Source organism: Aulostomus chinensis, chromosome 12, assembly GCF_037954235.1.
Source record: "Aulostomus chinensis isolate RoL2024-O1b breed Wild chromosome 12, RoL_Achi_v1.0, whole genome shotgun sequence".
Taxonomy (NCBI): Eukaryota; Metazoa; Chordata; class Actinopteri; order Syngnathiformes; family Aulostomidae; genus Aulostomus; species Aulostomus chinensis.
In genome coordinates this window covers 2,908,184-2,932,435 of record NC_141331.1, presented here as the reverse complement: position 1 = coordinate 2,932,435, position 24,252 = coordinate 2,908,184, and the positions used below count along the sequence as shown (strand labels likewise).

Here is a 24,252-nt window from a genome sequence, read left to right as displayed (position 1 = left end):
GCTGTGAGATCTCACCTGAAGGATCGAAGTCCTGGAAGTAGTCGGGGCAGTGCTGCTCCGAGATGACGCCCGCCCTGGTGTCGTCCCAGCACAACCAGCCGTCCCACGTGCGATTACACATGGACTCTGAAATCAGGCAGAATGACGGCTCATCAGCTAAGACACCGGCTGCTTTTCCATGCACACTAATATTCCTGCATCAATCAGAGAGTGACACTCGAACCATTCACCACCACTTCTAGCTACGTTTGGTAGGAGTCTACCATTCACAACATGAATCCTGGCACGTGGATCCACAGCCGTTTCCATCCCTGTGGTACACACTTGAAGCCAACACTTGGCTCAAAACACAGCATCCTATCTTTCACACACTCACACAAAGACATGAGTTATGGGTGAAGCATTGCTTCATGCTACAGCGTAGAATGCTAACACATTAAAAGAAAACAACTGCATCTAAGGGGGTGTTGGTGAAGCAACTCGTCACGGCCACCTTGTCTGCCCACAGTCGTGTCCTTTATTATCTTCTGGTAGCACTCGAACTGAGCCGTGACGATCTGGTTGCGGGTGAGTCCGATGTCATGGTAGACGTTGGTGGGATGTGGCTGCTGCGTCTCATTAACTTCCAGGCTCGCCGTCACAAAAATCTGCAGGGAGAGAGGGAGAGAGAAGAGGCACATAAATACTCCCAGACCAGCACCAACACAGATCACTAAGGAGACCGTCTGCTCCAGCAAATACACAGAATAATTCCACGCACACCAATTCTTTTGTAAGTGTCTTTTCGCGCCACATGAAACCGTGTGAGATGTCGTTGTTTAATCATTTCAATTATCTGAAAGTCCCAGTTTTGCTGGAACGAAAGCACTGATTTATTTCTGTCCTCCTTTTCCTTGTTTATTCATGTTTCTCATTTTTTGCGAGGTTGAAACGTGAGAGTAAACCCTTGGGTTCCCTCCCAGTGAATGTAAACAGTTATTTACTGTACATGCGAGCTGCAGCCTGGACCTGATTTTGACTTTGTTTTCTGACTGTATGAACGTATTAAACTGAGTAAGACACATATTTTATTCATAAAAGCGGGAGACAAAATCCAGCATATACAATTAAATACGTTTGTGCTCATGGAAAGAACGCCGTGTGTGCAGACCTGCTGCCAGGCTGAACTACAAACTACAACTACAAACCACAGCAGCTTTTCAAGACTTAAACATTTCAGCATAACTGAATAATAATAAGTAACAAAACTAAATATTAAAAAAGTCTGACTGGATATCATAAAGGAACCTGTCAACATTTTGGGAGGTGCACTTGTTGCCCATCCTCCACAGAGCCGGACTAGAAGACGGAGACTCTTCTCTCCTCTGTGCTGCAGGAGTTAGCTGACACCCATGCTAGTTAGCTTAGCACAGCCAGCTTTGACTCGAGTCAAAGTGAAGCTAAAGACATCTCATGAATGTTGAACCCGGTCGCCGGCTGTTGTCTTCCTAACGATCGGTCCCAGGCAGGCACTTCCTCCCTCACACACGTGGAAACAAATGCCGTGAGGTTTCTTTTTTTTTGTTTGTTTTTGTCAGTGTCACCCACCTTTGTTACGCCGCACAGCAGCACAAGTGTCACGACTCCACTCTGCCAGATGTCCATCTTCCTCCAGCAGCTGCAGATCTGGAGGAGGGAGAACAAACCATTACAAACTGTCGCAGAGCCTCAAGAAGCCGCAGTCGGGACCAACGACACAGAAGGCAGCGGCATTTATTTCACTCAAAAGAAGCCAGTTGGTGTCACATGACCCGGCACACCTGAACACCCCGTACACACACCTGTTGCTCACTTCCAGACGTGTGTGTGTGTGTGTGTGTGTGTGTCAAAGGAACTTTGTTCTATTTCTCCTTTTGATCCCAACGCTGCTCTGTGGAAAGGAGCCTCAACTTTTCCACAGCCTGTGATCATCTGTATAAGAGGATGGGGTTACTATAGCAACCGCCAGCTGTGCGTGTCAGTGGAACAGCGGTAATCAACTTCACCTGCATCTGGAGGTTGTAAAAGAGAGTGCAAGAGGACGGCGACGGTATTTTTTTAAACCGCTTTTCTTTCTTCTTTCCAGTTTGACCAAAAATGTAAAGCTGGAAGTTCTTCTGCTCGCTCACAGACTCCTCAACATCTGCAGTGTCCAAAGTACCTGACATGACCCTCACACCAGAATCGGACGGCTTCTTCTCCGGCCTACGCTGTACCGCTCCACTCAGTTTGGTGAATACCGGCCTGATAGTTTTGGTGTAATTCTGCTGACGAACAGACAAACTGCTCCGAAACGTCACCGACCACACAGCGTGCGCTCACTGCCGTGGTCAGCTGGCTGGAGTTAGCCTTCACGCTAACGTTTAGGTTTGGTGGCTGGGGAAAGGCCTTGGAAATCAGAAAGGTCGAGTTTCCCCGGTAGAAGTCACGCAGGCACAGCCGACACCTGAGCTCTAAACCCGCATGCAGTTGTTTCACATCTGCATTTTGAAGGTGAGCCTGGTGTCTCATCAAGGCAGGGGCTTATCCAGATGTTTGCAGCGATGCCGTGGTCCAAAGGGATCCTAATGTCACGGCTTCTGCGTGACGGAGCAGATGAGATCCAAAAGGAAATATTCGAACCCTCTGGTTCCACAGTGTAAAGTTTTGGGGGAAGGGTATTCGCGTTCAGCCGTGCGATGGGGGTCCTGATCTCTGCAGAGCGCCGGACAGGAAAGAGGCTCTTCATCTGTTTGTCAGAAAGTGTATTTCTTTAAAAGTTAGCATGTTCCTTTAAGTTGGTTCCCGCTACATTTCTGTTGGGTGCTGATAAAACAAATCCTAATCACAGAATTACAGTCAAGGTGTCAGCAGTGGTTTTATGGACGGAACATAAAACATTTATGACGTGTAAAATGACTTTACATTGTCTTATTTATCAAACGATCGACAGAGCTGAGTCATAAACAGCCTAGCTTAACCCTTAAGGTGAGTTTGGGACAGCAGGCTAACATCACGGGCGACCATACGTGGGACAAGGCTGGAACTCCTCAAGTGGGCCAAAACCCCTCATCTTCAAACGAATAAATCAAATCACGACCAGGATCACTTTCCTCATTTTGGCCGGATGCCCATTCGAGCCTCAAAGCTGAAATATAAGGGTTCTTCTCTGAGCCCGGACGCGCCATCATTGAGGCATGAGAATCCTGCCAAGGGGCTGACAGCCAATCCCATTTATTTACTCCTTAGCAGAGGCAGTAAACGAGAACGTAAAACAGGGGGCCATTATTCAGTACATCAGTGGATGATCTGACCCAGTTGGTTCTTGCCTGCGTCCCTATCAGCAGAGGGGCTGGCCCCATGCCTCCTCCAGTCAGCTGCAATCCAGTGAGGAGGGGGAGGAGGAGAGGGGAGGGGAGGGGCTTACTGAAAGTGGGATTGTAAAACATTATGCTGATGTGCAAATTAGAAACAGCCAGGAAGAGATCAGCTGCTCTGTCACACACACACACACACACACACACACACACACACACACACACACACACACACACACACACACACACACACACACACGCGAAAATGCACATTCACACATGCAAACTCAAGCGCGGAGGTTTGCCAAAATCCCCAGCTGTTTCCTGGCAATGGCGACTTGACATACATTAGCAGACAGATACAAAGGACGTATCTGGTCACATGGTCACATGGCAACGCGGAGCAGATGTTACAGGGTCTTTTCACAAGAGCTCTTTGAATGCAGCTCACAGTTTGCTCTCTTCAGCTGCATGTGGCCAGTTCTTTATCGCATTTCTTGCTAACCTGTAGCTTTTCAAGACGGTGCTACTGTGTCACATGACTTCCCCGAATGATGCTGATGTTTTATCATGCATCGGCGCTATCAGGGTCTGGTCCAGGGAAGTAAAAGTCCTGGTTAAGATCAGGAAATACAGAGGCTTTACTGTTTGCTTGAGGTAAAAACCACGTGGTTAAGTTTTGGCTATGAGTTTTTCCTTTCAAGTCCTCACTAAAAGGCGTCTTGAGCTCTCAAAGATGTTTTTTCCTCCCACGTGCGTCACTTCTTTGTGACTCCAGAATGCAGAAAGAGCCGGCCACACATCTTTAGCCTGAAGCTAATGGAGACTGACGGCCAGCAACAGCAAAACTGCCCAAAAACGCTGGTTCACAAACTCTCAGACTCCTAATCCGAGTCTTCTTATCCTGCTCAGGAACCGCAGACACAAACAACAAAGAGTCAGGTTTCTGGTTTCTGATGAGAAGCTAGCAGCTCCTTATGAGTCTCTTCGGCGTCTCCTAGCTGTATCAATGATAAATTCCCCCCGTTCCTTTTAAGATTTCCACATTTAAAACCATTTCGGATTGGGGGCATAATTCCAGAAATAAATGGCTGTAGATCTGTGAATAACAGAGGTGTGGGCTATCGGCTCAGGCAGAGGTGTTCGCTGGCCTCGTACGCTTCTATTTCTGGGTTATTTCCTGCCTTCTGTGTGCAAGCGAAGCTCAGAAATCCATCTATTGAACAGAAGATTCCAGGCTGCTTGTTTCTGCATGATCAAACTCTGGAGAATGAATGTAACTGACAAATACATCTCTACTCTGAAGATATTCTAACGATTCACATCAAGGCTGATCGAGTCAATTTCCCACGGATCAATAAGCCGATCAGATCCAGTCCTTCCTTCTCGGGACTCGCTTGCTTTTGTGCACGCTTGGTTTCACTGACGAGCGACTCTGATTCCAGTATTGAAGTCTGCAGATTCATAAACCTCTGACCCCAATTAACACAAGAGCTGTGATTAAAACATTAAAACATCCCGCCGCTGCGCTGGTAATGACCGTCGCTCTTTAAACGTTACCTGCAGCAGGTCGCATTAGCAGTCGCTAATTATTGGAAATCCCGCCGGTTGGATTGATAATGGCAGAAACTGACCTTCCCGGCAGTTTGCAAGGGAGGAGCTGTCGAGAGAGCAGCGTCCCCGCGGATCTGAGAGAGCGGCCTCCTCCCCGCTCAGTGGGGAAGTCTGGATCCACACCAGCCGGGCTGATAACGCCCACAGGCGACAGGATCAGAACCCAGGGCTGCTCCTGTCTGCCAATGTTCAGACTTGACTCTGATTTGGCTGTTCGATCCGACAGTTCGCCCCCTCCCCACAAATCAATTAAAAGATGGCTACAAAGATATAATTCTGTTACTGAGGACCACGATCACAGCAAAAAACAAACACACAAACAAACAAAAACCAACAGCATCTGGCTAGCAGTGAGGAACGCTGCTAGCCTGGCTCTGCTAGCAGGTACTGCTAACATTAGCAGTACCTGCTAGCAGGGGGTGTTGGTTAAATGAGGGTTTTGGTTTCTCTGAAACGGAATTACAGTTTATCTCATGTTTCACCACCGCGCTGAGGTGGCGGAGGATGTGGTGATGATTTGGCAACATGAGGATTTTGGTTACGGGAGAACATGGGTGCTAACTGCTGCTAGCAAGCGCACGAGGCATGCTAGCTGGGCCTTGCTGCTGCTCCCTCGTTGGCGTTGGTCCTCCACTGAAAGCAGTCCTGCGGAGTCGACCAAACTAGAAGTTTGAGGTGCTGCCAGCGGGGACCTCGGCGCGAGCAGCAGCTGTGACTGGTTAGCATTCAAGGTCCACAGCCAAAACAGCCGAGGTCGCAAACTGTAGGCTCCATGTTGATAAACAACCAAATAGTAAAGGTTTAAAGACCTCCATTGAGACCTACAAGATGCTTGTGATGCACATGAAGAGCAGCAGCGACAGGAGGATACTCATGGATTCCTGCTCTCAAGGAGCAAATCAACACCAACGATTCTGCTGCCAAACTCAAGTGAGAAAATTCTGAGCTTAAAGACTTTTCGATTGGAAGATGTGCAGCCGACTCAGGAGAGGTTTCATCTCCTGTTTCTAATTTTTAGAAGCTATTCGTGTTTACGGGAAACGCAGAGCTCAAGAGCATGAAGCCGTGTGACGTCCAAACCCAAACTTAAACACGTGGAACTTGAAAACAAACGAATCGATCCATAAACACAAATCCTAAACATTTGTTTCTCATAATGCACAAGGAGTAACGCACACTGATGAAAATCTGAAGTAAATGATATAAACAAGTCTCCACAATGATACCAATCTTAAACATGAACATCTTTATTTATCCTAGCTGTTCAATTCAAAGAGGATGCCCTCGACGGAGCCGCTGTTATTGACCTTTGCAGGTCAGTTTAATCCGACCACGAAGCGGATCGGCTGTGGGTGGTCCAATATTATCTGTAGTGTTCCACAGAAGTGGTTAGTCATGTACAGTTTGTACAAGAGCTGACATCACCCGTTCCATCTGCCAGCATACAAAAAGATACCTGGAAAACAGCCTGTGCGTAGCAGCTGCTGTCTTCCCTCCGCCTGCCAGAGCTCGGCGTGCACTCACCAACACCCACTGCAGAGATGCTGCTCGGCGCTGTAAACCTCCTCCTGCCCTCACAGGATGTTTGGCCCCCAAGTTGGGTGGCATTCAGATGTCCGTTAGGACGGTGGTGAGGGGCTGTAACAGCATGACTCAATATGGGAGGACCCCAGCCTGCAGAGGCCCCATCAGCGCGGTTGCTACTCTTCATGTTGTTGTCGTCCCCCTCAAACGTCCCAAGAAAACGAGCTTCTGAACAACAGGACACACCAACCTGGTGAGGATGAACTTTAACCTTAAACTTAAACCAGGAGTCCTGACGGCTGCTTATTGTTGGACACTTCAATGGAGCAGGGCCCAACACCAGAGCTGCTCCACTTATTATCATATCATATCTTTATAGAGCGATATTATTATTATAAGGCTAGGAATCATGATGGAGCATCAAGTCATGTGCGTGTATATAATCTATATATGTGTGTGTATATACATGATTAACAATTATATATGTGTGTGTGTGTGTGTGTGTGTATATGACATGTACTAGTCTCTAAAAAGCCGAGTCGAGTTTACTCGCACCACAACAGCGAGGTAGATGTGTCGGTCCTGTGTTTATGAGTCACTTCTCCCTGAAGAAGCTGCTCCACCTTGTTTGGTAACACGACTGTGCCTTTGAGCAAGGCGCCACTCGCCACTCAAGGCGCTGCTGTTGCTGTTACACCACCCCGTCGGGGGGGCGATCCGGTGACAGGAGTCCTCTCTCTGGGAGAAACCACCTCCTCCACCAGCTACGTCTCATTGTGGACTCCATCGTGCGTTGCGGCGGGACGTCAGCCAACGCTGATTCAGCAATAAACCGTCTCAGGAGTAAAAACACCGATAAAAACTACAAAAATGTATACAAGACCAAATAAAGACAAATTAGAACTGGATGGTGGATGGAGCAATGCTCTCAACATCTCATCAACTCTACCATTACAACTACTGCTCTACTACTACGACCACGACTATTATGACTACTACTGTACTTTACTTTGACTCTGCAATACTACTGTACTCTACAACGACACTACTCCTTCTGCTCTACCATCTACTCCTGCTCTATTACTCTACTACCCTCCAACTACGTCTACTGCTCTACTACTACGACCACTACTATTATGACTACTACTGTACTTTACTTCGACTCTGCAATACTAATGTACTCTACAACGACACTACTCCTTCTGCTCTACCAATCTACTCCAGCTCTACAACTCTACTACCCTCCTACTACGTCTACTACTCCACTACTACGACTCTACTGTACTCACTGCCACTCCCTCCCTCCGTCAACCTCACTTCAATCTGAAGTATCCCTTTAAATCAAAGGACGTTTGGAGTTTTCAGGACTGATTACTTCAAACTGTGTTATTCAGTACACAAGTCACATTTTCCAAGACAAGACTTGAGCCCCCAGCGTTCGCAGGGTTAAAACACGGACCTGAATGTTGTGACATAATAACTTTGTATTAAAAAAAAAAAGAAAAAAAGAAAGAGAACGTTTTCTTAAAAACTGATGATGGCCTGGCTGGCGTCCCTCTGGCTGTATATGCTGTTGTGTAACACATTTCGACATCCCCAGCATGCGCGTGCTACAATAGGCTTCTTAGTGTTGAAACGGAGCGTCACCCAGACGGCGGACACACGGCGACCTGCCCACCTCTGAGCGGCCTGGAGGAACCCGGCGTGTGCCACAGAACCGTCTCAATCAGAGACGCCCGGCGATGACGTCTGAAATATTCCAGGAAGAGTGCAGGTGAACCAGCAGTGCTGATAAGCCACAGGCTACATGTACCGCCACTTCTTATGCTCCTCTATCTTACATCACGCATGTAGCCGCTTATCGGCCCAATTGTTCGGATGGAAAATGATCCGGGATGCAGGAGATTAGAAGTAAACCCAGCAGACTCATGAGCAGTATGGAAACGCTCCCACCGCCGGCTGCCTCGCTCTCTCTCACTCGGCTGGACCAAATATAGCTGGTGGACGTTTCCCCCTGAGAGCAGCTGTACATTGAGTTAATCTCTCCCACGTGACCCTGATGAAGTGTGTGAATCAGACCTAGATGTATCTCGGGACAGGAGCGCGGACCTCATGTGAGCCTCCATGTTGCCGAGGGCACCAGCAGATGTCAGGGAAAACAATAACAATCCCACACAGATGTTGAGGGAGGAGTCGTCTTTGTCTCATGTAGGGACTTCCTCAACTCTCAATCAACACATCTCAGCTGATGCACGCAAGATTCTCTGCGTTAACACGGCAGGAGGGAGGCTGTGTTCCAGCGGTTCTGCGGCGGACAGATGCCTGAGTGCTCATGTCACTGCGTTCACACCCTCGCTGCCAGCATGCCAATGTTCTCAAGGCGAGCACATGGATCTGCTCACAGCGTCCAAGAGGGAGAAAGACTGAATGCTGGTGCTTCGAAAAGTCGCCAGAAAATGCGAAAACAATCAGGCACAAATGTCACGATGGACATTAAAGCTCTGTGGAGCAGATGCCTGCTCAGCGGCGCTGCAGGTTCTCCTCGCCGTGTGAGAGCGCATTAAAGCGAAGCCTCACCAAAAATGCGTTGAAGTACACGAGAAATCGGTGTTTGGACATTCCTTTCAGACCACTTAGCTTCACAACCTCAAAAACCTCAGTTCTCGCAGCACAACGTCTGAGTGTACAAACACACCGTAGCAGGACGCCCTCCTCCTGCCGGACGCTCACTAACCCACCAGCACGTCGATCTGAGCTGAGATCGAACTCATCCAGTTCTTAAATACGGGGAACGATGGAGAACAGACGCACCTAGACTAAGGTCAAGGCGGCCGGCACAGCTGCAGGGCAGCTCCATGCACGGAACCGGGACTAAAAAGAACCTCACGTCGTCTGGGACTGAGGTTCTGTGGGAAAAGGAAACAATGAGCTGGTGCACACAGTCGCAGAATTAGAAAAAGAAATGGTCTGACCTTCAGTAGCACCAGAGGAAAACACTGGGTTAATCAAATACCTCGAGATGGAGGCTACGTAGCTAGACTGCTGGACAGGTCTGCATCACGCGCACATTTGAGAGGAATCCTGAGATTTGGGAATATGGCGCATGCAGCGAGTGAATCGGAGCAACGAGCGGTTGCTGCATGAGGCCCCAAGTGTTCAGCATGAAAACTCATGACTGAAGCATCAAAGCCAGCAGAGTACGGCCCCTCATCGTCGAATGCCACAGCAGTGGCGGTGTCATCCTCTAGTTGTCTGTGGGTTCGAACGGCCATTTATGAACGCAGCTTTTTATTCCTGCGTGGCGGACATGCTGCTGAGTGTCAACAGGCATTCCACGAGCCGCTCTGTTACATTTCCCCCCTGCATCTGAGATTTCAAGCGTCCTGACGTGGCGCCGTCTTCATCATCTCCACGTGACTCCCAAACACACTTGTAAAGGAGGTTGAAGACTGAGCATGCACAGGGATCCTGTTCCAGGGGAAGCTATGTCCACGCAAAGGAAAGAATTGTACAAATACCTTGATAAAAATACACCAGTTAAAAATAACCCCGGCCGCGTCCTCCGGCCCCGCACCTGCACAGCTGCCAGTCGGACTCCTGGTGTTAATAGGAATGTTTTGATGCGTCTCCACATCCTCTGGACTGAGGTTGTGGAGACTGTGGCGGCTCCTAACCTGGAGGCGTACGGGCGGTCTGGTGGGAAAGTGCGGCTAATTCCACCAATTCTTTCCACTACTTGGACCTGTGCTTTCACAGGTCACTGGATTTCCTTTGTGAAGGACTTTAAGTGCCCAGGCTGACAGCTTCACTCCACAGGTGACGCTCCATGAGGACGGGTTTGCATTTCTCTGTGGAACTCCTGCATCTTAACAGCTTCCCACAGACTTGTTTTTCTTTTGTGCTGTTGCAGCAATTATGAGTAATCAAAACAGAGCTTTCCAGGCCGTTACCCCCCCGGGATGCTGCGCGCGCGCGTTCAGACATCCCCTACGATGGGAACACGGACGCTCGTCTCTGAGGAGACCGTCGTCAGATCTTCATCAGCGGTTCCTCTGGTGACGAGCACGTTCAGCACCATTCCTGAAGCCTGCGTCCCAGCAGACCGTCGCAGGACTTCGTTGCGATGCATCCGTGTGGAGGTTAAAACCCTGGAGGCGGCTGAGCTCTGGGATGAGTTTTGTCATGGCAGCAGGACTGTAACGTAGCTTCTGAGGCAACGGGCAAGCGGCGAGAAAACACAGAAGTTTTGGCTCTGTTTACGGCTACGAATCCAGAAAAAACACAACATGAGGGCTACGTTTAATTCCCCACAACACGAACGGGGAAAGTTTGAAAAAGAGAAGTGGGGGCAGAGGTTAGTCAATGTTTGTTTTACCTGCTCTTATTCTGGTGGTGCAGTTGCTCCAAATAATGACGATGGTTACGGACCACAACAACCGTCGCTTTGCTCAGGTTCCATGGCGCTGTGGTGCAACAGATAGATAAAGTAGATCCCCCCCCCCCCCCCCCTTTTACGATCTTGGACTTATCAGGGACACACTGCAGCCACGCAGCTCTGAAGTCTCTCCAGTCAAGCAGCAGTTTCTGATAATCTGCTTTGAATCTCAGCAAAAGCAGCCAACGCTCCGCTCCTCCCCCAGGTTTCATGACAACGGGCCAGAGTTTTTGTGAAATTCTGCTGACTGTCAGACAAACAAAGCAACAGTGATGAAAACACGACTGAACAGCCTCAAACTGAGACCCCGTGTTCCTGAAGCCTCTCTCAGCGCCGACGGTGACAAACACGAGATGCATGTTGGTGGTGCGCGCCGCAGCACACCTGCCTGACTCCACGCACCTGTGTACATGCTGAGGGCCAGCGCGAGTGGTTCCCTCCGCTATTACCACGACCAAAATAACCCTGGACCTGGTTCAAACTCGCTAGTGTTTTAAGACGGCCTCAAGCAGGCCAAGGAATATCCTCCATGTAATTACTGCAGACCCTGGACTTGACCTCCAGCCGGGCGAACCGCGTCACGACTAACGGGCTCCAGTTGCTCTGCATGCCGAGGGTTTGTGTAATAAAAGCAATCTGCTGCTTACATGACTGAGCCTCAGATCATGCTACATCGACCAGGGATTCTGGAAAACAGGTCTCTAAAACAGCTGATCACCACTTCCTGTTTATTCACCGGGTCACGCAATGACTTGTGATAATGAGCACTATAAAGAATATGGACAATATTACACTGTTATTTAAGACAACGCAACCATTTGGGACTTTTGTTCTTCTTGGAAACCAATTAACTGCACTGATTTGGAGAGGTCTCTGGCACGGCTCACAGCAGCCTGAGCTCGACTATAATAATAGGCACATTTTCACAGTAGAGTAAGTTGGCTAATTGGAGATCCAACAGAAAAGTCTGCAGCAGATATTTGCTTGTAGCAAAAGAAAATGCAGGAGAGGGGTCCAAAGCAGTAAAAACTGTCTGGAACGGAAGCGCGGACGCCAGAATCTCTGCGTTTAGAGATGAATCCTGAATGTTCTCGAATCATAAGGGGTTATTTATGATGGTTATGAAATCAAGATTATTTTAGACCTTGCAAACATAAGCATTTATGGAAAGGTTCAACACCTCTCTTTTTTCCTCGTACATCTACGGACATTTTGTGGATTTAAACAAGAGCGTGGCCCTCTAGTGGCCACACTAGTTACAACAGAACCATATAGGAGGAGGTTCCCGTGGTTGCAGGTCAGTGGCAGTCTGCCCGGAGGGATCCAAGTTCATGTCAAGACTTTTCACCAAAAAAACCCCAAAAAGTCTGAGCCCAGTCGTCTCCAAACCCCAAACACATGACTACTGTAACCGTGATGGGACAACAGCATGTCCATAAAAACAACCAGACCGTGACCACGAGCAGACACATCGTAAAACATCATTACTTCTCAACTGGGACGTTCAGCAGACTAGAGATGTTGGTTATTTAGCAACTGGTTGCTTGTTTAGGAAACTCTCCCATGGATCCTACCAGAGGCTCGGACTTACAGCCCTGACTGGAGACTAAAAAGCTCCCGGGGGGCACGAGGACGTACGGAATAATTCATCAGGTGTTCGCTCCTATTGCCAACATTCCGGGGCGGGAAGCTTGCACCTCTGAGAGCTCACTTCTTTCCCCTCTGATTCATAGGTCGCCTCAACAAATTATTTTAAGAAACGGTTTGTCTTTGAACATAAAAGAAAATACACCCTGAGGTTTCTGGTCCTTTGTTTGATTGACACTATTTTTGATTTTGAACAGCTTCTCTTGCTCTCGGTACGCTTCGCTTATCCCAGGCTTTTTTTGTTTGACTTTCTGAATGAAACCACACACCGCACACACACCGCACACACACACACTCGCACCCCGGCCTGCAACTGCAATTGCGAACCATCAGGAGCATCTCAACTGTGAGCAGCCGGCGAGGCGCGCGAGCCGTCCGCACAGCATCGTCCCCGGCTGATTGTGCGACAACACTGGACGTCAGAGCACCCATACTACAACTGTTCCACATTCACATCCGATAGAAAAACGTCACGAGCAGTGACATCATGCCAACGGACCAGAACAGGATTCAGGATCTACAGTTTGATCCGAATCGCCTTCAGAGGGTTACCGCGTGTTTCTCGTGTGTTGATGACATTTCGCCAAATCTCAGCAGAATCCGTCACGCAGTTTTGGAGAAACCCTGCTGACACACAGACGGTGATCACATGACCTCGTTGCCAGAGCGGCGAGGAAGATTCTGTCAGCAGCGCGCAGGTATGAAGTGACAGGACTGCATGTCCACCTTTGAAGCCTCCCAGGGACCGTTTCCTCTGTTTTGTCTTCCAGGCGCCCCCGCCCCCACGCAGTAGATCAGGAAGCTCGTGTCAGGCCAGATAGTTTGTTTAGCTCACACAAACACGGAACACCCTTAGAAACTGCACAGCCTCCCTCCACTTTATCCCCCACAAAGATCCGCCAAGACGTTCACCCCACGGCTCTCATGGGGAAAAGAAATGACCCTCCATAATGGATGAGTGGAAAAATTACCTCAAAAGGTTTCACACCCCCGAAACTGAATCCAGATCCTGAAGTGTGTGTGTGTGTGTGTGTGTGTGTGTGTGTGTGTGGGGGGGGGGGGGGGTCCTGGTGTATTGTGCTTTTGTGTAATAAGATAACTTCAGCCTGAGGTAAGAAGAACAAAAACATAATGCTGATTTAATCTGAGTTGTAACACAATAACTGCAATGTGTCTAAGGGACAATAAAACATGCCGGCGGAATATGAAGTGATGCCGGATCAAATATGAGAGCGCTTCCGTTACATCCTGGCACCGTAAGAGACGGACGAGGAATCAATACGACTCAGGAGGCCACTGGGCCGCCGCGATCCACGAGCAGTCACGGTTGATGAGAACACCTCGTTACTCTTGGGAGCCACGAGGAGGGAGTGTGGGATTGATCTGACGGACCACGGCTAGAGCCGGCTACAGTGGCAGGAACCTCACAATACCGGACCAGGATCGCACACGAGCAACGTTTTCCGGCTGGAGTACCTGGATGAATTACTCGCGGAGGGCCAGTTACTCCCAGAGGAACATCATCTTTAGTAGTGCGGCGGATAGAAACAAAGCTACCCATGAATGGAACCTGCTAGCTCCATAGCATTGCTCCAACATCGATGAGTGACGTTAGCTTAGCTGCTGACAACAAGCTACAGAGGCGTTGGACTTCAGTTCAGAGGTTTCCAAAATAAGGCTCCCAAAGCAGCTGTGACAAAGTCGTAACAGTAATAAATCACTGCTGGTCTTGTTTTGACAGCAGGGTCACTTTTGTGAAGGACAGGATGAGAAAAACAAAACAAAACATAACACCGTCCCGAGAATGGCGAGAATTGAAGAGGTTCTAGAAGTCAGCGTGGCTTCAGTCGCGCTGAGGGGATCAGTTGCGATGATCATTGGTTCCAACAGACGTCCAGATGCACGGTTGAGTGTCTCAATTCAAGATGAACGTCTTTCTTCCTTATGATTATCATTCATGTATTTGGACGTTTCTCTCTCCCTCTGTCTGCTGTGAACGAGGACCAGCTGAGGATCCTTAGAATAAACCCAAGGCCACCGCAGCGCCTGTGTTATATCTAGAAGATTCTGTAGGGGCGTGACTGAGGGGACACTTCACGCACCGCAGCTGCAGTCAAACACTCAGCCACAGTGTGAATGAGATTCCACTGCGCTGGCAGCACGTCCACCATACCGTGGAGATTGGGAGGGCTTTGAGAGCAACGCCGCCAAGACCTTTGTCTCACCAACACCTCATAGCTGCTTTGGAACCCACAGGCCGAAACTGCCAGCGGGACAATTTGGGGCTTGAATTATTATTGAGCCACGATCGGTGAAGATGTTTCAGCAGCACGTCAATACTTCACTAGTACTGCAGTGACACTGGCTAACGTTGGCCGGGTAATAGTACACGTCAGGCCAGATAGGGCCGTGGAACCTGGTGGGCCAGAGAGACACAAGTTTGTCTGGACTCTGCCGGACAGATTTTGCCACCTGGGACTGTTTGAGGTTCTCAAACCACAAGTCACCCATGTCCTTGGTTCGTTCCGACCATCTGACGTTTCTAGCGTGGTCTGTTCAGATTTAGGTTACGTTTCAGGTTCAAATCAGCTCGGTGTGAAGGGACACTGAGAGCCAACAGTGACCTCTGACAACTCAACAGCTCCACTGCTCCCCCCGTGGCGTACGGCGCCCACGTTCCACCAAAACTGCAGTGCCAAACAGTAGCGACCACCGCAACAGCTTCCTCCAATCAGCAGCCTCCAACAAGACCGAAGCCTCCTGTCAATCATGCCACCCACCACTCCCTCCACCTCCGTATCTGGACTTTTCTTGCTTTTTGTTCCTCAACTTCAACCAGTCACAATGAAACTTCCTCCGCTGGTTCAGCCGCCAGGTGGCATCAGTCGCCACTCAGCACCGACGGGACGAGCTGCTCTGAAAACCTTCACTGCAGGTAACAGAGACTGAGAGTGGACCGAGAGGACGTCCAGTGGGCTCACCTGAGCCGTTACAGGTGAGCTGCAGAGTTCACCTGTGAGGACACTGGACCGGTGGTGTCAGAATCAGGAGCAGCTCCAAGTACCGATCCAGATTCTATTGCGTAGTTTATATCTGATAATGAAACACGCCGATTGATGCATTTCAGGAGAAGTTTTGCTCTTTTACTAAGAAGTGCGGCGTCGTTTCCAGCCTTGTGATGTAACCTTCAACGTCATTCCACCATTAAATCAGAGCTCTGAATCAGAATCAGCATCTGTAGCAACAGATGTTTTTTTTTAGGGTTGTAAATCCCTCCATCTTCTCCCTCTTCTCCTGCTCAGGGTGGTGGGGGTGGAGCCTATCCCAGCAGCCTTCCCCCTGGACAGGTCACCAGTCCATGGCAGGGCCAACACATAGAGACAGACAACCATTGGCTCTCCCAGCCACGCCTACGGTCAATTTAGAGTCTGGATTAACCTGGTCCCTCTTGATGTCTTTGGACTGTGGAGGAAGCTGGAGTACCAGAGAGAACCCAGCAGGAACAGGGAGAACATGGAGACTCACCCAGAAAGACCCCGTGCTCCAGCCGGGGCTCCACCCACAACCTTCTTGCTGGGGGGCCACGGTGAGGACCACTGCTCCACCGTGGCGCCTGAATTGTAAATGAAAAACTATAAATTAAAAAAAAAAAAAAAAAGAAGAAGAAGCCCGTCACGCACTCAGGTGTCAGACCGGCTCAGTCGGATTTACATGTTTACAGGTGTTTTAAGAAGTAGATCACGTGATTCTCTCAAAGAGGGCTTCTCACTTCCGATTTTGTGAATTTGAACGTCTCCACACCTGGACAACAGTCCATCCTGGTTATTCCAGTATTCATGTTCTCGCCTCAGAGAGAGAGAGAGACAGAGAGAGAGACAGAGAGAGAGAGAGAGAGAGAGATCATGGCAGAGCGACGACAGCAGCGGCAGAGGCGGCGGTGTCCTGAACCGTTGACACTGCTTCGCCGCCTCCTCTATAATACAAACGGCTCCGGTGCATCCGTCCTGCTGCCACCGGTGAGCCCCCCCACCCCGTCCTCCTATACATCATCACCACCACCATCACGTCTCTCCTCCTCGCCGTCCAGCCCACAAACTTCCAGCATGTCCAAATCGGCTGCTTATGTAACCCTGCAGCTCATTTATGGTTCTGGGCTCCGCGCAGCTGCCGCTGACTACAGGAGAGCCGCCGCTCATCCCTTCATCCCTCATCCCTTCGTCCTCTCCGGCAGTCGCGACCATTTCATCTGTGAGTCACCGAGTCGCTCGGATCGGCGTTTTCCTCTCTCTCTCTCTTTTTTTAAACTCTACCAGGCACAAACATGAACGTGAATACGCGAGTAGCCCGCAGCCAGGAGTGACGTAACCTTCACCTCCAGCTCCTGCGCGAACTCTCTCACCACTTCTTCACTATCACATCCACAACCCCCCCAACACACACACACACACACACACACACACACACACACACACACACATACACACACCCCCAATCCGGCGCGGATGAACCGGAGCCAGTCACGGATGCTGCTGGCACCGCGGTGTCTCTTGGTTAGAGGACGTGACAGCGGCGCGTTAACGCAAAATAACCCTGCCGAAACACACACACACACACACACACACACACACACACACACACACACACACACACACACACACACACGCATTCTGCTCGACCTGCTTGCAACTCCTAATTGCAGGGCAGGAACGTGTCACACGCACACCCCGGGTCTCACTCACGTCCAGCGCGTCCTGCCGGGAGTCTTAAATCCAAAAAAATGAAAAAACCAAAAACAACAACAACCCAACCACGGGGCACCGAGCGTCTCCCTCCCGAGGCGATCCTCCCCGTGCCGCGGCTTCTGTGTTCGGCACCGTCGCAGAGCTCCGGACTCGGAGGATTCCAGCTCTCACTGAGCCGCTGCTGGAGCGGCTGTCAGGTTGACGTTGGAAGGCAACCCACTACTTCCTGTGACATCACAGTAGCCTATATCCTGCGGTCCTGGGAGCTGCGGTGCGTTTGGCTTCGCGGTACATGTACGCGCCACTGACCTGCGGAGTGTTCCGGGCTGCAGGACCCCCCCCCGCGCGGCGACTCATGGGCACTTGTGTAGTTTTGCATATTAAAGTTGCATCTGATGATTCCATCACGCACGTCTCAGTGTCACTGCGCTGACTGACGTGCAGAATTTGAGCCGTGAAAAGTGAAGTCATTAAGAAGCTAAATGTCTGCGTGCACATTTGAAAAGCAACAAATGACCTGGCACTGGCAGCCTGTGGCACCTCAGCAGGAGCAGGGTCTGGGGGTTGTAGTTCCGACAGGAAGAGCTAGCTCCCTGTGGCTAGTAGTCAGATCCAAGGGTGGAAAAAGCAGAGCTCGAGGCGCAAGCACCTGGTCTGACAAAATGGCACCTCAGTGGCAGTAACATGTCCCTTAGCCACCAACACTTTGTGGTCACGATAGCATCTCTGTTGCTGGTGGTGCAATGGCAGTGGCTGAAATCCTGGCAACAAGTGGTGCTTTGATCACACAAACTGGCACCTCAGTGGAAGTTCCTGCCGCCTCGTGGACAGGAACATCATGCACTAGCACTTTCATGGCATCCCTCTCGCTGGCATGACGCCTCAGTGGCAGGAACTGGCGTTTTAATGGCGGGAACTAGCACCTTACGGGCTGGTTGTGGCACCTGAGTAGCAGGAGCTGGTCCCTGGTGCACTTGCACCTTAGTGGCACCTCTGTTGTTGGAGGAAGTGGTCACTTGGTACTGGCACCTCACTGGCAGGTGGTGGCACTCAAGTGGAAGGTGCGAGAGCCTCAGAGGCTGAAAATGGCTTTTCATTGGCAGGTGGTGGCCAGTTAATCATGAACGTGCTACCACCTAGCTTTACGTTAACAGTTAAGCTACGGTTAGCATCTTAGTGTCAGGAGGTGGCATCTTAATGGCAGGTATCGGTGGCGTATTAGTGACGTGTCAGCACCTCATCCAAAGTCACTGGCACCTTTCGGGCAGGTAGAGATAACTACTGGTACTTGTTTTTCCTGATTTTTATGCAATTATTTCCCCCAAGGAGGTTCGGGTATTGAAACAGAAATAAACAATCACCCACCCTTTACGAACCCTCCGCGTTACTATGCTAACATGTTTGTTACGTAGGCTCAGCTCATGCTAACACAGCCAAGTGGGGAACAACTTGGCCTGAGCGTTGGCAAATTTTTCATCTCAACAACAACAAAATATAAAATAAATACATAAATAAATGATCTTTTGGCACTGTGAGGGGTCTCTAACCAAATAAATGTTTTTGTTTTTTTATGTACTGATTTGTTGTGTGTTGGGAGCAGTGCAACAAGCTTCAGGCTAACGCAATCCTCAGTGTTGCCATCTGATGTTGGCAAACGTGCTGGAAAACCAGCCGCCTCGCTGTGCAGCAGCAACATTAGCATTCATGTTAAGAACTTCCCAGCACCTGATGACTCTTCATTTCCTCCGTTTGGCTTTTCACAGATCCTACAGGAACCGAACCCGGCTCTGGAGCAGCTAAGAGCTCTGCATCTGGTCGCTGGTTTTTTTCTGTTTACTGTTTGTTGTGGAGCAGGTGGCTTAAACAGCTGCTAAACAATGAGCTGAGAGTGTTAATGGTGAACAAACACCATAAAACTGTGTGTCACAAAAGCACATTAATGAGCTAAAACATGCTAAATCAATCCAAAGCAGTCTGGTGAGGTTCCTCTTTGGTTTGTTTTGCTCGGAAGACTCCGCACGGCCAGCAATTGGTCCGCTAGAGGGAGGAAAGCTAACACTTTACCTTTTTTAATTAATTCTTTGGCCATGAAACATGTTCAGCTGAAATTATTTTCCAATACTGCCTGTTGGAGCGATGCTAGGTCGAAGTGCTGAATGAGCATAACTTGGCTAAAGCTCCCAAACTGAATAAAACAAAATCTGACCTCAGTCTCAGTGCATCCCTGAAGAAAGCACGACTTTAACCACTGGCACACACGGCTGGAATCACAGAGTGACTTTACAATGACTCTCAGGTTAATTTCTTTATTGTAAAAAGAAGACAGTGGGATATAACATTTGAAATGGCTGCCATACCCATTAATTTGTCAATCCGAAGTACATAGGAGTATATAACATTCAATTTTGAAGAAAAAGAAGAAGAAGAAGAAGAAGATATTTCTAAATAAAAACCAGTGCTTCTATGAAAACCTCAGAAATGGAATGACATGAGTTAGAATGTTAGAGGCCAAATAATTACAGTAATGAGTCAATCAAGCTTTGAACAACACTGCCCTCCTCTGGTCTTTCCTAGTCACTGCAACACCATGAATCAACCTGCATATTCTTGATTAAAAAAAAAAAAAAAAAGGATAAATATTACAAAAAGCTTTCATTTCTTTTGTTTTTGACAATCCATTAATATCAGGGAGGACGTTGTCACGTGCGTGAGAACAGATCTGCACACTGTGGTCGCTCCCGGAGTAAAGGATGGTCCTCTGGTTTAATCTGCTCATGCTGCCACTCACATCGATTAAAAATTGCGGGGTTACATCATCGCCATTATGGTTAAAAAAACAAAACAAAAAACAACTCACACACTGTAAACACGCAACATTCACTTTGCTACCAGACATCTCTTTGCAACTTTGGTGATTTTCAGAAAATTACAGAGTAAAATCAGTGTGGGCATGAAAAAGGAGGGAATTATTAAAAAAACAAAACAAAACAAAATATATTTTCACACAAAACCCCAAAATACAGACCAACAGAACAGAACTATCGCAGCTGGCAGGGAACATTCCCACAGCGTTGGAGCTCTCGTGGAACCGGCTTCCCTGGAACGAGGATGTCATGCAATGAAATAATGTTCCTCCAATGTTCACCCGTGAGGAAGAAGAAGAACAAAAACACCTCCATCACAACAACGTTTCATCTTTGCGTGCCGAATGCAGCAACTTTATTTAAACGACCGCAGGATGTTCTTTAAACATCAAATGAAAATGTTCTTTTCACGTTACTGGACACTGTGGGAACGTTCCCACAACGCTACGTGTCACAGCTCCCATCATCCCGGCTACGAATGTTAAATCAGAGAATTACAGCCGCGGCGGTGAAATATTTGAGTAATGTCGCAAAAATGTGGCTAAAAGGTTTATTGTGAAAACCTTTGAGCGACGTGGAAGTGCGTCTGCTGCGCTACATCATCACAGGAACATCAATCGGGGCTGAAGCAGGAAGTCAGCCTCGATAAAAGGGGGCAATCGTCCGTATATGGAGGTGGAGGGAGCAGTGGGTGAGTGACGGATGGGTGGCAGCAGACTCGTGTTAGAGGCTACTGGGTGGAGAAAGAGGTTGCGACGGTCGCTGCTACCCTTCTTCGTTTCACCTTCGACCCTTTTCTGTCCGTCCCAAGTGAGCTGAGGACCGTCAAACACTCCCCTGAGGGAACGTTCTCGGAGAACCGAAGCAGACCTGCTAAAACCGGCGGAATGTTTGTGAGAATGAGAGGCGACTTCCATTCCTGGCTGGTGGACCTTTAGCAGCACGGCACGTCCTCCGAAACCCCCCAGGGTCTCGTAACTGTAGCAAGACCCCCCCCCACACACTCTAAAGTGATATTTCTAACATTCAAACATCTCAAGGTCATCAAACATTTTTGGAATGTTTTCAGGGAATGTTCCTCCAGCTTTAAGGAGAACAGTCTGACTCGTACCGTCAACACATGTTTAGAACCAGACAGTCGCTGCTGGAACACGGGATCTGCAAAACAGACGTGTTTTTTGATTTGCCAACTACATGAAACGTGTTTAATAACCGTAACTGCACGCCATTCCTACAAATCAAACTCAGGTGCAGTGCTTTCACACACGACAAGCAGGGTAGATACCAGCAAAGTGAGTACAAAAATATACATGGACATAAATACAGGTGTCTCCGGGGAAGCGCGGGCTCGGGCGGCGTGCTCAGGCGGCGCGGAGCAGAATGTTGTCCATGTTTTTCTTCCTTATTCGGATCATCTTGATCCCGCCATCTGCAAGAGAGATTCCATGATCAAAAAACAAAACAAAACAAAAAGCCCGGCAGAGTCACTGAGTCAGCTTCCCTGCCGTGAACCCACGCCGGCGTGCACGTGACCGTGAGCTCTTACTGATCTTAATGCACTTCTTAATACAATGTCTCCGGTGCGTGAAGTTGTTCTTGTTGCCGCCGCAGCCGCTGTAGACGAACGTCTGGCACCTCTTGGTCTTGGGGTTGTACGCGAACCTCTTCTCGGCGCCGTCGCATGTTCCTCGCTCCACGGGGCTGAGACACAACTCCGGCAGCTTCGAGTCTGTGAATTGCAGGACGACCACAACAATTCCTCGTCATTGCTCATGCGGTTTATTGATAGTCTGAGTCCACGAAGGTCAGACAGAGCTTTGACATGTTGAAACAGGTTGTTTTGTCCGGTGGCGCAAGATTTTGTGCATCAAACACATGGAATCACCTACGAAACCTCCTCAAGACTGACAAGCGGCGATTCAAGTCGACGGCCTCGGAAGTTTGTTCCCTTCTGATGTTTTCGCCTCAGTTTTACGTCTGAAAATCACTGCCGATGAGCCAAAGCTGCGAGGTTTTCAAGGTTTAAATGAATAAAAGAACGAGCGAGTGAATAAATGAAGAGGTGAATATTCACCTCCGCCAGGCTGGAATGAAGAAATGTTGGGCTTTTCAGTGCTTAAATGTGACAACTGAAAGTTTTATCACGCTTTTGTTTTGTTTTTTTCTGGCGATCAGGAACAGACCTCTGAGCGTCCATCACCAGCGCCGGTGAACAACAGAACCAAGACCTACGGCTGCTGTACTTCATCTGATTTTCTACCACTACTACCACTACTACTACTACTACCACTACTTTTAGTAAAATTAAACGTTTTAGGAGTGATTCTTTCATGTGATGGCGAGCTTGGATTCCAAACTAAATCTTCTGTATCTCATCGCTGAAAAGAAACATTTGATTTTCAGGCTGGGGAGGTGGAGGGAAGCTGTCCTGAGCGTCTAACGAGCGGGAATCCGCTCCCCGGAGGCATCGCCTGCTCTCATCAGCTTCTGTCTGACGGCTCGCCGACTTCTCCTGATGGATTAGAGGCGCTGGGAGTTGTCACCTGGGCCTCCCGCAGGGTGGCTTCGATCCTCAACTTTGATTTGTTTTCGCAGCGCCACCTGGTGGCCAGGAGCAGAAGCCAATGAGCCGTCAGATAGTTTCTAGGTCAGGTTGATGGCTCTTTTTAACTCCCTCAAGCCAGCAACATCCCTCCGGAGCTGTGACTGAGTCCTGAGCACTTCCTGCAGAGGATTTGGGAGTAAAAACAACCCTTGGTTCTAGTTGTGACTTGAATATTCAATTCTTACTTAAAGGGATACGTTCATGGTTTTTAAGAAAGAAGATTCATAAAAATCCAGCTGATAGAAGTGTGGGAGCTGGACGGTTGTTCAGTTTCTTCTCACCAGCACCTGAAGATGTACTTCACACTACAACCACAAGGTGTCAGTCTCCACTTGTGGAACTCTAGAATGTGTTGAGGGGGCGACGCCACAACCACTGACACCTTTTTTATTCTCTCGTAACTTTCAGATCATCAATTTTAAGACGTTCAGTGGAAGTGAAACGTACTTCTGAGTCGGTGAGCGGCGCCACAGCACCAACCAATGCGTTTACTGCAGAGCAAAGCGGTGCTCATGGGGAGGTTTGGTGTTGCAGCCCCTCAAGGACTCCACAAGTCACTGTGATGTCACTCAGAGCTGCTGCCAGTCACGCCGTTACAGACGCTCTCCAGCATCAACTAGCAGATAAACACTTGGACGAGCATCAGTGTCAGATTTTGCTTCTCTCCCATTGCAGGTCTTTAATTTTTTTTTGCTGCACGCTAATGAATCAGTTTGTTCAGCTTCGTTACCTGGAAGCAACAACCTTCTGTTTCTCTAGCCCCCCCTCCCCCCCCCCCGTCTTAATGAAAAAGAGACAAGTGCATGTTTGCTCCAGTTAGAAAATAAATGACCTTGAACAGTTCTGTTCATCGCCCAAGGCAAACTGACTCTCAAAGGGACTGAACCTCATCCAGGTTTGTGCCAAACAGGTAAACCTGGACATGCTGTACCTTTGTGGTGGTTTGGAGCGGTGGGATTCTGCTGCAGCGGAGCTCTGCTGACGGTCGCTTCGGCTGAGGAGCGTCGACAGGAAGATTCAGGACAATTAGCTCACGTACCCATAAACTCAGGAGCAGCCACCAGAGTGGAGAAACAGAAGAGTGAAAACCATGTCCTCATACCGGTTCTCACGGTTTGATGCACGACACCGGACCTCCTGGCGCCGGCCTGGACACGGACCGCCGGTGCCTTGGTGGACTTGACTATGTGACCAAAAATGGAAAAAGACAAGAAAAAGAAACATAAAGGTGAGTTTCCACCTCTCTTCATACAACAGCAGCATAAAAACACAAGTCAAGATCCCAGAGTTTCTCTAGCGCGTCACATTCAGACCAAATCCCCTTCAGTCCCAGTTATAATTTTGGAATTAAAAGGAAGGAAGCAAACACCGACACTCCTCCTCCTGATTTGAGGCGCACAGAGGCGCCGGAGGTTTCGGCGCCGGCCGAGCGACTTGCTTGTTATTTTCTTTGACAGCTTCGGCGTCTAAATGACTTCTACGTTTAGCATAATTGAGTGGACTTTAG

The 24,252-nt window shown here is 49.0% G+C and overlaps 2 protein-coding genes across 4 annotated transcripts in view; both read right to left on the bottom strand.

Moving 5' to 3' along the window:
• The window catches only part of LOC147251747 (calcitonin gene-related peptide type 1 receptor), a 28,895-nt gene extending 11,326 nt beyond the window's left edge, over window positions 1-17,569 (bottom strand). The window contains exons 1-4 of one of the 3 annotated variants that reach the window (XM_086219653.1): window positions 17,274-17,569; window positions 1,588-1,665; window positions 494-647; window positions 16-126 (exon numbers count right to left, since the gene is read on the bottom strand). In XM_086219653.1, coding sequence (XP_086075779.1) covers window positions 16-126; window positions 494-647; window positions 1,588-1,644 — 322 coding nt within the window. In that variant the 5' untranslated portion in view covers window positions 1,645-1,665; window positions 17,274-17,569. Of the gene's footprint in view, window positions 1-15; window positions 127-493; window positions 648-1,587; window positions 1,666-10,827; window positions 10,859-16,059; window positions 16,225-17,273 lie in introns of those variants that run through there. The other 2 variants (XM_086219655.1, XM_086219654.1) reach the window with 2 other exon arrangements.
• Window positions 17,570-20,429: 2,860 nt separating this feature from the next.
• LOC147251746 (tissue factor pathway inhibitor-like) overlaps window positions 20,430-24,252 on the bottom strand; it is a 31,986-nt gene continuing 28,163 nt past the window's right edge. The window contains exons 4-7 of the mRNA XM_086219652.1: window positions 23,848-23,928; window positions 23,677-23,739; window positions 21,687-21,869; window positions 20,430-21,569 (exon numbers count right to left, since the gene is read on the bottom strand). Coding sequence (XP_086075778.1) covers window positions 21,502-21,569; window positions 21,687-21,869; window positions 23,677-23,739; window positions 23,848-23,928 — 395 coding nt within the window. The 3' untranslated portion in view covers window positions 20,430-21,501. The remainder of the gene's footprint in view (window positions 21,570-21,686; window positions 21,870-23,676; window positions 23,740-23,847; window positions 23,929-24,252) is intronic.